General features: G+C 26.9%; 1 protein-coding gene across 1 annotated transcript in view; it reads left to right on the forward strand.

The window, feature by feature from the left end:
- LOC113389552 overlaps positions 1–16381 on the forward strand; it is a 33324-nt gene that overhangs the window by 5874 nt on the left and 11069 nt on the right. The window contains exons 7-12 of the mRNA XM_026626573.1: positions 128–286; positions 499–583; positions 1218–1360; positions 1581–1691; positions 4328–4523; positions 5530–5644. Of these exons, the coding sequence (XP_026482358.1) occupies positions 128–286; positions 499–583; positions 1218–1360; positions 1581–1691; positions 4328–4523; positions 5530–5644 (809 nt within the window). The remainder of the gene's footprint in view (positions 1–127; positions 287–498; positions 584–1217; positions 1361–1580; positions 1692–4327; positions 4524–5529; positions 5645–16381) is intronic.

The raw sequence follows: 16381 nt of genomic DNA on the forward strand, positions 1-16381 counted from the left end.
TTTTCATGACACACGATCCAAATATCTTTTATCAAATTCTTGCTCGAGTTAGAAACCAAGCAGATGTAATCATGAATCATTTATCAATATTTTATTTGTGCAATGCAATAAAATCTTGTTTTTGTAGTGGCTTACTTCAGCAATTGGTTTGAATGAATTTTTGCCCTCCACTGGATTTATTGAAGAAATTGGTAATTTTTGCCAAGATGATGACTGGACTCAAGGAATTTTGTGCAGTAATGTCTATTTCTTGCTTTCTGGACACAATCCTGATCAATTGAATGCAGTAAGTGAAGAAATATTAGTTTTGTCATAATTGTAAAGATTTGTATAGATATGTTGTACTAAAACTTTCTCAGAAGTCCCAAGTTGACGTATGATTTCAGGTTGTCCTGGTCTGCATTTTTAACTTTTTAGAGAAACATTCTTCCAAATACTTGCAAATTGGTAGATATCTTCAACTGTATCTTATTTCAACGTTTTTTATTTAATTTCTAGACTTTGATTCCTGAAATTGTACAAAATCTACCAGCTGGTGCATCTACAAAACAGCTGCTCCATTATGCACAAATAATAAAATCAGGTATGGACATAAATAACTATTTTAAATGAATAAAAATTTGGGAATGAAATTTAAATTAATAAGAATATGCATAAAAAATAAGTTAAATTAGAACTTATACGTAACAGTTTGTTCTAATGCACCATGTCAAATATATACTTTATAATTTACTTAAAAAGTAGAAAATTTAATCAAAATGTATAAAATTTCAGAATATAAATGTGTGAATAATTATCATAAATTTGAAGATTATTCTGGTAAATGAGGAGGGTAAGAATTGAGGATTGCATTCAAATTTTAGGTTACAAGCAAATTTTAATTACAGAAAATTAAAATGAAAAAAGTAAGTTCAGGGATCGCTGAACCTTGACAAATACTTTATATTAATATATGATACCACTTTTCAAATTCACTATTCTAAAATAGGATTTATAACAATCATTGGATTTTAGCTATTATATTAGACTATTTTAAAACGCATCAAAATACAGATGTTAAATTTATACGTAAAATATCAAATTACTATAATTTATATATCAGATTTTGGTTCCAATATACGAAACCAACTACAAAATTTGTAACTCAACCAAAATGGGCAGGTTACTGATTTTAACTTCAAAATAATAAATGTTGACTCAATTACTATTTCTTCCAGGAAATTTTGAAAAGTACGACTACGGATGGTTAAAAAATAACCTGATTTATGGACAGGCTTCTCCACCAAAATATGACTTGAAGAAACTTACTGCACCAACTTATTTGTATTATTCTGATAACGACAAACTGGTCGCTCCTCAGGTAAATTGATATATATATATATATATATATATATATATAATCAGTTTCCTATAAATTTCTTCTGACTTCATTGGAAGGGTTCTGTGGAAGAACGAACGAAGTACCAACGTCTAGGTTTTTGGAAGCAATATTTACAAGCGATTTTTCTTTCAAAATTTTATACATTTAATTTTTTATCATAAATAGGTTTATAAAATATTTTTCTATTATTTTTTTCCAGGACGTTGAATATTCGGCAGAACAGTTGCCAAATGTAAAAGTTTTGCACAAAGTTGATGACCAACTTTGGGGTCATGGTGACTATTTATTTGGCATTGATGCAATTGAATTGGTTTATAGTCATGTTGCCAAAAATATGGAAAAATGTTAATGTATATGTATATTTGGTTAATATAAAATGAAATTAGAATTCAATCCAACAATATGTGCTTGTATTATTTGCTATAAGAAACTTTCAGCCAAAATTTATTGAATTGTGTAAAAGGGTTCAAATATACTTTTCATATGCAATGTTTTTTTAATTGATTGCAAATTTTTTAATGTTTGTACATTATAGTAAAATTTTAGTATAGATACAAATTATTAATACAATTTGAGTTCTACCAAAATTAAATTAATACAGATACTGTTCACCTAAATTCACAACTTCTAAAGATAATTCTGTAGTGTCAGAAATAAATATTTGAAAATTTCTGGCAATAACTTTAGAAAGCCAATTACTAAACAATTTTATAAGTCCATAGAATAAAATGTTGAAAATTAAAAAGAAACTTGTTACAAATATTTCATATAAACATACATTTCAATACCTTTAATAAATAATGCTAAACTATGCCATAGACAATATAAAACTCAAACTAGTGGTGTATGGCATAGTGCCTTAAACCAAATTGCCGGACCCTCCCGTACCATACTGAAATGTTCGAGGAATATTAAATGCTTTCAAATACATTATTATAAATATTGTAACATTGTATAATATTTATAAGAATTATAGAAACTAAATTGCAAGATTGAAATTATTTGTTTATAGCATACTAGAGCTTAAGTCACAATTACAATTAAAATCTGAATTATTTTCGATATACAAAAAAATTAAAAAAAAATTAAAATAATACAAATTGAATTTTTTTTTTTCCAAAACCAATTATTTTGTTGAAACAAGCAGAAAGTTTTTCAAATAATTCAAATCGGACGCTTAGTTTTCTCAAAAACTGCCATTTTCTGCACATTCAGCTCTATATCTTCGAAATGGCTGGACCTGCCTTTGCCAAAAACTAATCACCACTTTTCCCAATCATTGCAAATTGAATGTTTTATTAGATCATTCAAATCGGACGCTGAGTTCTCTCAAAAACTGCCATTTTTTGCACATTTAGCTCTGTATCTTCGAAATGGCGGGACCTGCCATTGCCAAAAACTGATCAGCACATCTCCCTATCAATAGGGATCGAATGTTTTTTAAACCATTCAAATCGATTGATCCGTGCGCCCGAAAACGTGGACGAAATAATGCGGACATACAAAACACACTCACACGCATACACACACCTCTATTTTTTCTGAGGTATGCCAGTAAAATGTTCAGAAACCTTCAAAACGCCGAGAAATGCAAAAATTTTCATTTTTGATTTTCGGCCCATTACTATAACTACCCTACGGAAGTTAACAAATGATGCAAAATATGAAATCGATAGAATAAATAATGAAAAAATTTAAACTTCAATATTATTCATAATTTATACAATCCTGGAGTTGTAAATTGAGAATTCAAAAACAAAAGATGTGTTAAATCGAATATATTTATAAGAAAAAATTTATAAGTGGATGCTATAATTACTATGGAAAACATATTATTTTAAAAATATGCTCTAAATATGCAATACTTTCGAATTGTAATTTGAAAAAAAACATGCAATTGCAAAAATAACATTTTTACAAAAAGTATTGTACTATATATATATATATATATATATATATATATATATACATATATTTTAATAATTTGTGAGTACATAATATTAACTAAATTATTCCAAGTTTAAATTTTCCGATAGAAAAAATATTCGTATGCACAAATTAACACGTCATGAACTTCGATAACAAATGTTTTCTGCAAAAAATTGCTTTATTGTTTAAAAAATTATCAATAATTATAGTTGTAGAAAGATAAAGTGAACAAATTCATTTTTTATTAGTTAGAAGAATCAACTGTTGACATAAAATTTAACAAACAGTTCGCAATTTGTATTGGAAAAATGTGGTAAAAATTTTGTAGTAAAATATTTTTTATTATTTTGTATTTCATGTTCTTCTAAAAACCGTCATGAAATTTCTGGAATTGTTTATGCTAATATTGATTTGTTTAGAAGAATTTGTGCATGCAAAAAATTTTACTGAATTGGTAATAAAAGACAAATTGCTAAAAGGTTTTTCAAAGGCGGAACATAGACGTCAGACGGTGGTGAGTTAATTTTGAAACAAATATCAGAATTAATTACAAATATTTTTTTAATTAATAATATTGATAAATTAAAGTTTTAAGAACTCTAGATTTAAGTGCTAATTTTCATTTTCAGATTTTTTTTTAATTTAATATATATATATATATATATATATATATATATATATTACTCAAATTTCTAGATAGTATGTAAATTTAGTAGGTGTTACAAGACCAAGGTTTCTAAGGATTTCATTTTTATAACAATGAGTTATATAATAAATGATAAAAATTTATTTATATGAAGTCCTGATGTGAGAAACTTAATTTAATTTTGATTTTGTTATGGACCATTTGAGTTATTTTTTTAAATTTGTTGTAGAATCACTTTTAAAGGAACTAGGTGTAAGTGGCATTTTACTTTAAGATAATTTGCATAAACTTCCCTTGATATATAATATTGGACTTTTTAAACTTTTCTGATTTTTCTGACTTTCAATTGGTTTTTCTTCATTTGATTTAAGCCTCAAATAATAGAAAAACATGGTTATCCTGTATTGAAATATGAAGTTCAAACAGCCGATGGATATTTATTAGAAGTCGACAGGATACCATATGCCAAGGGCAGACCTGGTAGTTCTACCAAAGGACCAGTATTGGTCCTTCATGGTATTTTTTCAAGTGCTGCTGATTTTGTTGTCAGTGGAGAAAAATCTTTAGGTAAAAATGAAAAAAATCTAAAGTCACTCTTATTACTCTTAATACTAAATTTTTTCTCACTAATATTTTGATAAAATAACACATCAAAACCTAAATAAACCCAATTGACTTTCACTCCTAAATTTTTGTAGAATAACTCGCTTTTTTCAAGAATTTATTTACCTAAGATAATTTAACGATTGTATTACCTTTATCATATTTTTAGTCAAGTGAAATATTGTTTGTTAAATGAAAAACGATTTTTAAAATAACCTTAGAGCACAAAAATTGTTCCAAGACTTAAAAGTTCTCTTCAGCCAGTATTAAATATTTCATCATAATTGTAAATTCAACTTCATCAATTAAACTAAACTAAATTAACAGTAGTAATATTTCTTATTAACTAAGCTTAATAGTTAGCCAAATTTTATAGTTAGAATAGTTTCACTTAAAATGAATTTTCTAAAAATAAAATCAATGTTTGAAGCAAATATTTTTTACCTCATAAAAGTTATATATTAAATAATTAAGCAATTTTGTTACTATGCGACTTAATAACAATTGCTTTATTTTTTCAAAATTAATTATTCATATAGAAAATTTATTATCAGTTTGTATATGTCGAATATGTTAAGAATTCATGTAAACTACTATTAGCTGTAATTTTAAAGAAACTTTTATGGATTTAAAAAAAATAGTTGAATACTATTACAAATATGAATATATTTATGATTTTAAAAAATTAAATGAATTTTGAATTGAAATTAAATGAATTCTCTCACAATATATATTCTACCCAAACACATTATTCTTTTCTTTTTATATATATAGGAATTAAATTTTATATGCAGTTTTTAATTTATATATATAAATTAATTTTTACTCTTATTCAACTGCATTGATCATTCAAAGTCCAAGTAATTCTGGTAACTTTTGCTCTTTGTCGTTTTTCTTTTATATATTTTTATTATATTTTTTATATGGACATTTTTAAATTATATAATGAAATAAAAAAAATCACTTACAGGTTTTTTCCTTTCTGAATCTGGATACGATGTTTGGCTTAGTAACACCAGAGGAAGCACCAATTCCAAAAAACACATTTCTTTGGATCCAGCCCAAGCTGCCTTCTGGGAATTCAGGTAAAAGAATATTTTATTAATACCACACTAATAACAAACTATATAAAAAATAATAATGGCAATTGATACTTTATGTGAAAAAATGGTTATAAAAACCCGTTGGTTCCGAATGATTACATAATAAAGACCACCCACTAAATTATATAGAATTTTTGTTTAACAGAATTAGTCAAGTTCAAATTTAGTTTAGCAAACTAGTTATTCTAAATATTGCAAATTTTTAGATCTAATTCACATGAGAAGAATTAAAAACATGTCGTTTAATAGTCTACTAATGTATAAAAATTCATGTCATCCCACTATTTTCTTTCTTTACTTCTAAAACTATGAAAAGCAGCATCATTGCACGTATTCATATCTAAACAAAAATAAATTATATTCTTATGACTAAAATATTTTGGTACATTTATACCAGACTAGTCTATGTTATGGCAAGGTCATGTTACTTTTATTATGCTACTGAATCACACTGAATACTCTCAAAATGTCATGCATTTGCTGTGCATTCAGACGTTTTACACAAACTGCAACGTCACTCGTATGTTATGGAGCTGGGTCAGAAAGACCCTGTTATGTGACATCGTTTTTTTTTTGACACTTATGCGGTTTCGAGGTTTGGTTTTCTAGCTGACTACATGAGAAAAACGCCTGACTGCAGAGCAACCACATGGCTTTGTCAATAATCAGTCACCACCTACTAAATCATGAAGAAATTCTGATGAATTTAGAATTTGTGAATATTCAATTACAAAATATTTTAATTAATCAGTCATAAGTATAATAAAATATCTGACTGGATATCTTAGTATTTTAGCAAGTTTGTTAAATTGTTAAATTAAATTTATAACAAAATAAAAATCATAATAACCAATTTTGAGTCCGCCAATATGATTTCAATAAATTTTCTTTGTACTTTCATCATTGTAAAAGTTGCTCGTGATGTAGAGTGAATAGATTTTTCGTGTTTTATGGTTAAATTATTTATTATCCAGTATGTATGTAGTGTATTAAGGTAAACCAGGAAATACATAAAAATTTCTTAAAAACTAAAATTACAGTCATCTATTTGTTTATATATATTACAGTTGGCATGAAGTTGGAATATTAGACGTACCGGCTATAGTGGATTTTATTTTTGAGACAACTGGTGAAGAAAAGTTGCACATTCTTGGTTTGTATATTGCTATTTATAGTCTTTATTTACATTGTTTATAATCCATTATTTAATAAGACTGTATAATTCTATTTAATTTTTCACAGTCCTCCATACTAACTCCATAATACACATATATCCTCAATATTACTTAATGTTATCTTTTTATGTACAGACAGACTGTAATTAAAAAAAACTGGCTGCCTTGATAAAATAATTGGCAATTCATTGATTTATAGCATCACATATATCGTTTTTGCAAAATATGTAATATTTAAACTATATGTCGAAAATTCCCACATTGTGGCCTACAGCAACAGGGTTACTTATAAATCACTCATAAATTGATACATTGATATCTTGTTGATAAGGTCGATTATTTACACATGTAGTTTACAAAACAAAATGCCACTTACGCCTAGTTTTAATAAGATTTTTTAAATTTTTTATCAGGACATTCTCAAGGAAATAACGATTACTTCGTCTTTGCATCAGAAAGACCAGAATACAATGACAAAGTACGTTCTTACCAAGGATTAGGACCAACTGTCTTCATGAAGCACCAGCCTAATATATTTTTGCAGATTGCTTCAAGATTTTCAGGATTATTAGGGGTAAACTATATTCTTTATATCTACATAAAGCCATAATTTTTGTTTTTTTGTTTAATAAAATTTATCTGGGTTAAGAATATTTGCTTGTGCGCTCAATTTTGTATATTTTTGTATATAATCAATTAGGTATATTTTCCACAATTTGAGAACTTTATGCAACTTGCCTCAAGGTAAAATGCCACTTACAACTGTTTATTTTATACATTCATGCCATCAAAATATTCTAAACAATTTCACATTTTAGAAAATATTGTTTTTTTTAATAATTTCTATTTTAATCGTAACTGATCACTGTTTTATACACATGACGAATATACTCGTCAATACACAAAATTGTATCACTCTCTCATGACGAGTATATTCGTCAGTTAACTGGTTAACATATTATTCACATAACGCAAACTAAGAGGAAAAAATACTTTGAGAAAATATTTTTCTTTAAACAATTAATAGTATAATAGTAACTAATTCCCAATAAAAATTAATTCTACTATTAAATATAAAATTATTTATAAATATATATTTCCACTCAAGTATTTATTTTTATATAAAATTAAAATTAGGATTTATTATTAGATACGAAAATTTGAATACGGTTTGAAGTATGCAAATAAAGTATTATAAATTTTATAGATATTTTAAAGTAGAGGGCAAAATGTGTAACCACCCATTGCCTCAAATCTGGCGACTTTGATACCTCAATAGAAACTGCCACAAGCACAAAAGTATTTTTTAACTTCCCGTAGGGTAATTTACAGTAATCGCAAAAATAAATTTATAAACTTTACGTTTCAGAGGTTTCTGAATATTTTGGCATACCTTAGAAAAAATGGATGTATGTGTGTGTGTGTGCGGATACAAATGTTCGTCGACGATTTCGGGAACACTTATCAACCGATTTGAATAATTCAAAAAACATTCGATTTGTATTGATAAGGAGACGCGCTGATTAGTTTTTGGCAAAGGCAGATATAAACTGTAACTGTAACTCAGTTTTTAAGAAACCACAGCGTCCGATTTTAATAATTCAAAAAACATTTCACTTGTATTGACAAGATGAACGACTGATTAATTTTTTGGTAAGGCAGGTCCAGCGGTTATGGACTCTTAAGAAAAATAAGTTAAAAAAAATGTCATTAAGCGGTCAAAAATATTTATTGGACATATGTACATCAAATTATCAGATATTTTATAGAGATTTTAATAATGTGTACACATTTTGTTTAAATTTTTTTGGCTTCCGTACCAAGATTTTTAATTACGGAACAGGAAGTTCCAGCAATTTGCCTTAAAGCCCGATGCCATACACCCAACTAGTTTCAATTATTTATTGGTCTCTACCTTGGAAAGGATAAGAGACTCCAAAAATTATTTCGAAACTGCTCTCGAAATTTAAATACTATATTGCGTCACGTTCCTTTGTTTGGACGAACAATTTGTGGCGGTGGTTAAGAAGTTCGGGTTGTATTTTAAGACGCGAGTTAACCGACTTCTTACTTCAACATTAAGAGAAAAAAAATCATGAAGATTATAAGCATATTACAAATAAGAATAATTCAGGTTAACCTGATTCTAATTTCTGCATTATTATTTATTGTATATATATATATATATATATATATATATCCATGTATTATAGATACATATATTATAGATTATTAATATTATAAACTAGCTGACCCGGCAAACGTTGTTTTGCTAAGTAAGGTATATTCTAAACAATTTCTAGAGAATCAAAAATATTAATACTTTAAGTGCATAAGAATGTGTTGTTTGAATGCTACATACAATGAGGTATTATAAAAACAATAAATCCCATTAGTTTGTCTTTATTTTGTCAATACAATCAAACTGGAAGTTTTATACACTTTCTATAGAAAACATGGTATAATCCAATCCAAGTCTTTTTTGGTCTTTTGACTTATTGATTACGTTTCAAGTTTTTCAGATCCTTTTTGGATTCTGGATTTTGTGTATAATTGTAAATAATACTACTGAGCTTATACAAAATTTTCAAATTTCTGCGAGGAGAAAGGAGAGATAGAAAATGAATTAAGTATTTCTTTTTTGACCTGCTTTTTGAAAAGTTTCAAGTAACACTCGATGAATTCAAGTAAATTAAATAAAATGTAGAGCGGGGCGAGACACAAAGGTCTAATTTGACTTTTTATAATAATAATAAATTTGAATTATATTATAATAATCAAACTAATTATATCACAACAAATAACACATTTCAAAATAAAAATTATCTGACTACGTTCAGTTAAACTGCCAGCTACTTCATCATTGTAGAAATGTGCTTTTTTTGCTGTCTTTAAAAAAAATTGTTGATTAGACCTTTTTACCCCATAGACAGGGTAACTTGGACCGGCCAGGTGGCAAACAGGTTTAATGTCTTATTTTAATTTTGAAGGTATTTTACAAATTAATTACACTTTCAACTAATGCTAAAAAAAAACTACCAACGGAAGAAAATACTTTTATTATGGATTTTCAAAGATTACAGTTTATCTTCCGATAGCAAAGTCATAAGAATCAAGGTAATAGCTGGTTATACATCTTTTTCCCTCTACTTTCAAATATTGTTGTTAAACAATGCCTAACTTTACTAGTTTTTGACACATCGGTGGTGGACCTTTTTAACCCCGGACCTTCATATATTACTATCTATTCTTCGATAAATTCTGCGAAATTATAACTGAAAAAATGTTATTCGGCAAAATGTTACTTAGATCGATACCAAATTTAGGTTTTGAATTTAAATAACATAAATAAACTAGTTGGTTTGGTATTTAGCCTTGAGGCAAGTTACATGAACTTCCCGAAATGTGTAAATAATCGACTTAATCAAAAAAAAAATGTGTAAATAATATACTTCATTAATCCTACTTTAAAAAAAAACGATAATAATTTTAGCAAACTTTGACGAATTTTTAAAATTAAACTACTTGTCGTTAGGCCGTAATATTACAGTAAGTTCTATAAGACCATGATGTATATCGCCAAAAAAAATTCCATGAAAATTGGCTTAAATTTTTTTTTCAACAGTTAATTACAAGAAAACGGCTCGGTAGATTTTCACCTAAAATTAATCAGTATCATTCCCAACTAATATCTTTCGAACAGTTTTGATTTTTTAAAATCGTTCGGTAAGATGAGCTTAAATGTGGATGAAAAGTTTTTTTTCAAATTACAAAGAAACGGCTTGGCAGATCGTTGCACAAAACTGACAAACGATAGTCCTCACCGAAATACATCAAATGGCTTTTAAAATTTCTAAAATCGGTTCAGGCGTTTTTGAGAAAACGTCGATCAAAAGTCTAATTTTGACAAATGCCAAAAAGACCATACTGATTTTTGCAAACTTTGACGAATTTTTAAAGCTAAACGAGTTGTCGTAGGGCCGTAATATTTTAGTATGATCTAGAAGACTATGGTATCTATCGTCAAAAAAATAATCATAAAAATCGTCGAAATTTTTTTTCAAAAACTTCATTACAAGAAAACGGCCCGGCCGATCTCTACCAAAAACTAATCAGCACGATTCCCAACCAATATCTTTCGAACGGTTTTTGAATTTTCAAAATCGATTCAGAATTGCGGGCTAAAACGTAGACGAAAAATTTTTCACTTTTCTGCCATTTATGAAGAAACGGCTTGGCCGATCGTCGCACAAAACTGACAAACAATAGTTCTCGTTGAGATACATCGAATGGCTTTTAAATTTTTGAAATCGGTCCAGCCGTTTTCGAGAAAACGTCGATTTACGGCAAAAAATCTGTTCACACACACACACACATACACACACACACACACACACACACACATACTTTTTCCAAATTTGGTCTCATTCGATTCAGAATGGCTTGAAACGTCGAGAAAACATAAAATTAGCGAATCGGGTTTTTTGATGAAAACATAAACTTCTCCTTCGGGAAGTTAAAAATAATATAACCTAGAAAATGTTTTATAAATACCAATGAGTAAATAATTATACAAATAAGATCTACCAGATCTGCGTAATATGCCAAAATATGCATTTTCGTGTTAACATTTCAAAAAAGTTGATATTTAGTTTCTAGTAACACTTGCGGCCCGTTTAATAACGTTTTTGTATATAACTAAAACTTTAAACAAAACTATTTACCATAATTTAATCATAATTAAATAATATTTACGTAAAACAACCTATTAAACGTAATTGAACATCATTTGTCAAAAACGTTTGACATTACACATATTAGCCACCGTCTATTGTTTTATTTAAATTGCGCTTCTACAAAAAATTTCAAATTAAAAATGTAAAGTTTCTACGCGATTTTGAAATAATATCTCACCTTTCCGACCATCTCTGGATTGGCAAGAATTTTTCAAGACTAAGACTGGCCAAATCGGTTTAGACGTTTTCGATTTTTACTTGAACATTTGAAAGAGAGCTCCATTTTTTTTATATAAGATTATTTATTAGCCAACCATTATTTTAGTGGGCAGCAAAACAAATTGGTCTCTATGAATTTTTTCCTCGATCGGATTTTATTGAAGGACTCGGAAAATTACTTTGTGAAGACGACGACTGGACTCAAGATATTGTTTGCAAGAGTCTTAATTATGTTTTTGCTGGATACGATCCTGATCAAGTCAATGTTGTAAGTAATTATAAATAAATTATATATATATATATATATATATATATATATATATATATATATAATACATGGACTCCTAAACTACTGAACCGATTTCAAATTTTATTAAGTTACCATGTGTATTTATATCCAGGTTAGGTTATATGAAAGGCAATATGAAAAATTTTAGTTCGTATTCAAAGTATTAAAAGTCTAAAAATTTCAATTATTTTTGACAGTCATGAATTCAACAGTGTGAAATGTTCCTGGAGACTACGAAATAAATTGATCTTCGATTTATATTAGATTTGCTCACCGTGTTCCTTTGCATTAGTAAATTAAAATGTTTAGTAATAGTTGCAATAAGTATAAATGACAATTTCCTAAAATATGTAGAATATAAAATATTACTAAAATCACTTGTAACACATTTTTACCACATTTAAAAGAATTACATTATTCACGATTTATAAAAATTATTTACAATTTTTTTTATAAAAATTTACTGAGTATCATTGACATAATATATAAGGTTTTACAGAATATTATTTACATTTTTTTTATAATTTTGAAATTCTAGATAATTTTGCACAAGTTTTAATACATTAAGTGAGCTTTGATTATGCCAATATAAAATATCAATATAAATATCGGTATAAATATCAATATAAATAGCGAAATTAATATCAATATTAATAAAATCAATAATAAAAACTCACTCACTCAAAGAGATACTGTGTTCGAGTCCTGGCACTGACATAGAATTGTCATAGAAAATTGGATAGTATACGATTTATAAAGATAGTATTTGATATAATAAAGATAGTATAAAATGTAGAATAAATATCAAAGTAAACATCAATATAAATATAAATATCAATAGAATCAAAATAAATGCGAATATAGAATGCTAAATTAATAAAAATTTTGCAAAATAATAAATACAGATTTTTATTAAATATTAATAGATTTTAATACCTTCCACGCGATTTTACTACATTTTATACAATTTTATTATACAATTTATAAAATTTCATAATTCATAATTCACTACAATTGACTAGATTTTAAAATATTTCATTACTCCATTTTAAAAATTTGCTTAGTTCCATAAGATTTTCATGAGTTTAGGGAATTTTACTGAATTCATACCGATTATAAAAATTTTAAAACATTTTAAACAATTCTATTAAACCAACGTGAAATGCTACATTTAATAAAGTTGTGCAAATATTATTAGCTGAGTAATATAAGATTTCATTTATTACATTTTACACAAATTTGCTGTATTTGAAACTATTGAAACAAATTGTTAAAAGTTATAGAAATAAATAAATTAGTATTAAACATTTTCAGGTTTAAAAATATTTAAAACATTTATATATTTACCTAATATTTACAATTTTTCAAATTGCTCAATGAAGCGGTTATAATAAATTAAAAAAACGATAGCTTGTATTTGAAAAATCATTAAATTGTTAAAATAAATTTTAAGAATGATTGACTAAATGTCTCCTGTTCTCAAATTGTTTTTCGACATCAATTAAAAAACACGTTATTTTTATTTTAAACATACTTTTGTTGAATATAAAATTAAAAAATAATAATATTTATTCTTTTTCAGACTTTAATTCCTGAAATTTTAGAAAACATTCCATCTGGTGGATCTGCAAAGGAATTGCTTCACTTTGCACAATTGGTAAAATCAGGTAAAACTAAAAATATTGATTGCAAACCGATCTTGGAAATAATTTATAATAAAATAAAATATTATTTTCCGTATTTTTATTATTTTTTTCAGGAAAATTCCAAAAGTTTGACTACGGTTTGATAAAAAATTACCAAATTTATGGACAGATTCATCCTCCAGAATACGATTTGTCATTGATTACAACTCCGGTGTATTTGTATTATTCCAAAGCTGATGTAATAGTCTCATATAAGGTAAGAAAATATAAAAATATTCAATTTTAATTATACTAATTTTGTGTAGCAATAATTAAAAGAAATTTTTATAATTGGTAAGTAATACATATTAAAAATATTGCAATCCACCCAAACCGTCTCTTATGATCAAATTTAAATTACAACTAGTGGGGTGGGTGGCATCGTGCCTTAAGGCAAATTGCTGGAACTTCCCGTACCGTAACGAAATGTTCGAGGAATATTGAATGTTTTCAAATAGATCATTATAAATATTGTAACATTGTCTAATATTTATAAGAATTATATAAACTGAATTGCAGAGTTGAAATTATTTGTTTAAAGTATATTAGAACTATAGTCAGAATTAAAAATAAATCTGAATTATTTTCGAGATATAAAAAAATTAAAAAAAAAAAAAAAAAAAAAAAATGGTACAATTTTTTTTTTTCAAAATCAATTATTTTGTTAAGACAAGCAGAAAGTTCTTTGAATCAATTGAATCGGACGCTTAGTTCTCTCAAAAACTGCTATTTTTTGTACATTTAGCTCTGTATCTCCGAAATGGCTGGGCCTGCCTTTGCGAAAAACTAATAACCCCTTCTCCCAATCATTACTAATTGAATGTTTTTTAGATCATTCAAATCGGATGCTCCGTTCTCTCAAAAACTCGATTTCTATTTTCTGCACTCTTTGCTCCTTATCTCCGTAACTGCTGGACCTGTCTTTGCCAAAAACTAATCAGCTCTTCTCCTTATTAATAGGAATCGAATGTTTTTTAAACCATTCAAATCGGTTGATCCGTACGCCCGAAAACGTGGGCGAAAATTTGTATCCATACATACATACACACACACACACACACACACACATCCATTTTTTCTGAAGTATGCCAAAACGTTCAGAAACCTTCAAAACGTCGAGAAATGCAAAAATTTTCAATTCCGATTTTCGGCCCATTACAATAACTTACCCTACGGGAAGTTAAAAAGTGATTATTAATCTATTAAATCTTTTTTCATTTTCCATGATTAAACATCTTTTAAAACAAACCTCAAGAGGGTTTCGTATATGTACAGTAATTTTTATATTATTTTCAATTAATTTATATTTATATTAATAATGTATGTATGGTTTATGTTTCTATTTTTTAGGATGTGGAGTATTTAGCAGAACAACTTCCAAATTTGAAAGAATTATACAAAGTAAATCATACTTTGTGGTCTCATGTTGATTTTCTGATGGGAGTCGATGCAATTGATTTAGTTTATCCAAGAATTGTTGCTAATATGGATAAACATTAGTGTAATTTTGTAATTTGGTAAATAAATTGTTAAACTATGCAAAATTAAATGTATTTATTGGATTGAGTGAGAGCTATCTTAACACCAAATTTGGAGTTCCAGAACAAAAAATTATGAAAAAGCTATTTATTATAATTAAAAAAAAATATTTATACGAAACCAATTTCAAGCTAAAATTAGGTAATACATTTTGCTGACGTTTTTGTAAACAATTTCAAACTGATTTTGGAAATTTTTGGAAGACATCAGTTAGGAATGATGCTAATTAGTATTAGGCAAATGGTCCATCAGGCCATTTGCATTAGTAATTTATTTTACTATAACTAAAGCTGACAAAATATTATGAATACAATATAAAATCGATCCCAACAAGTAATAATTTTTACATTAGTTCTGTTCGCCATATGTTACACACGAACTGTTTCGATTTCGAGATAAATGGAGCAGAATTAATCAATGAAACTCCACACACAACATATTGCTATCATAACAAAAATTGATATTTAATAGCTTTTCCAGATGAAATAATCTACACAAAAAAATGTAAAAAAATATATACTAGGCGTAAGTGGCATTTTGCGTTAAGGCAAGTTGCATATACTTCTCGATACGTGTAAATAATTCACTTAAGCAATGAGTCTTGATTTTGTAATTTTTTAAATCATCACGATAGAATTTTAGAAATGTAATATACGGGCTAGGGTTTACGTATATAAAAACCGACATTTCAGAAAACCGATTTTCTAATTTTAATTTTACTAAAATAAACGGTTTTAGCCGGTTTTCAAATTTCATATAGAAAATAAATTTTTGCTCGAATATTCTGTAATTTATCCATAAATTTAGTGTAATTTAGAGCAGTATTTGACTGAATTTATTTATTGTTCAATTTTATGGATAGTAAACAAAATTATTTTAATTTTAATTAGTAGAACTAAAAAATAACAGTTTATCTCGATTAAATAACTTTGAAAAGAATTATTCGTTATTCATGCATCATTTTCACATATAAGAATAAATGTAAAAAAAAAGTTTTTTAATAAATATAAATAATACATTAAAAAAAAACAATTAAACAATATTAGATACATGTTGAAACATATTTGCAAATATCA

Source organism: Ctenocephalides felis, unplaced genomic scaffold, assembly GCF_003426905.1.
Source record: "Ctenocephalides felis isolate EL2017-DRISC unplaced genomic scaffold, ASM342690v1 CF-g0.4_SCAFFOLD_03573, whole genome shotgun sequence".
NCBI classification, from domain to species: domain Eukaryota; kingdom Metazoa; phylum Arthropoda; class Insecta; order Siphonaptera; family Pulicidae; genus Ctenocephalides; species Ctenocephalides felis.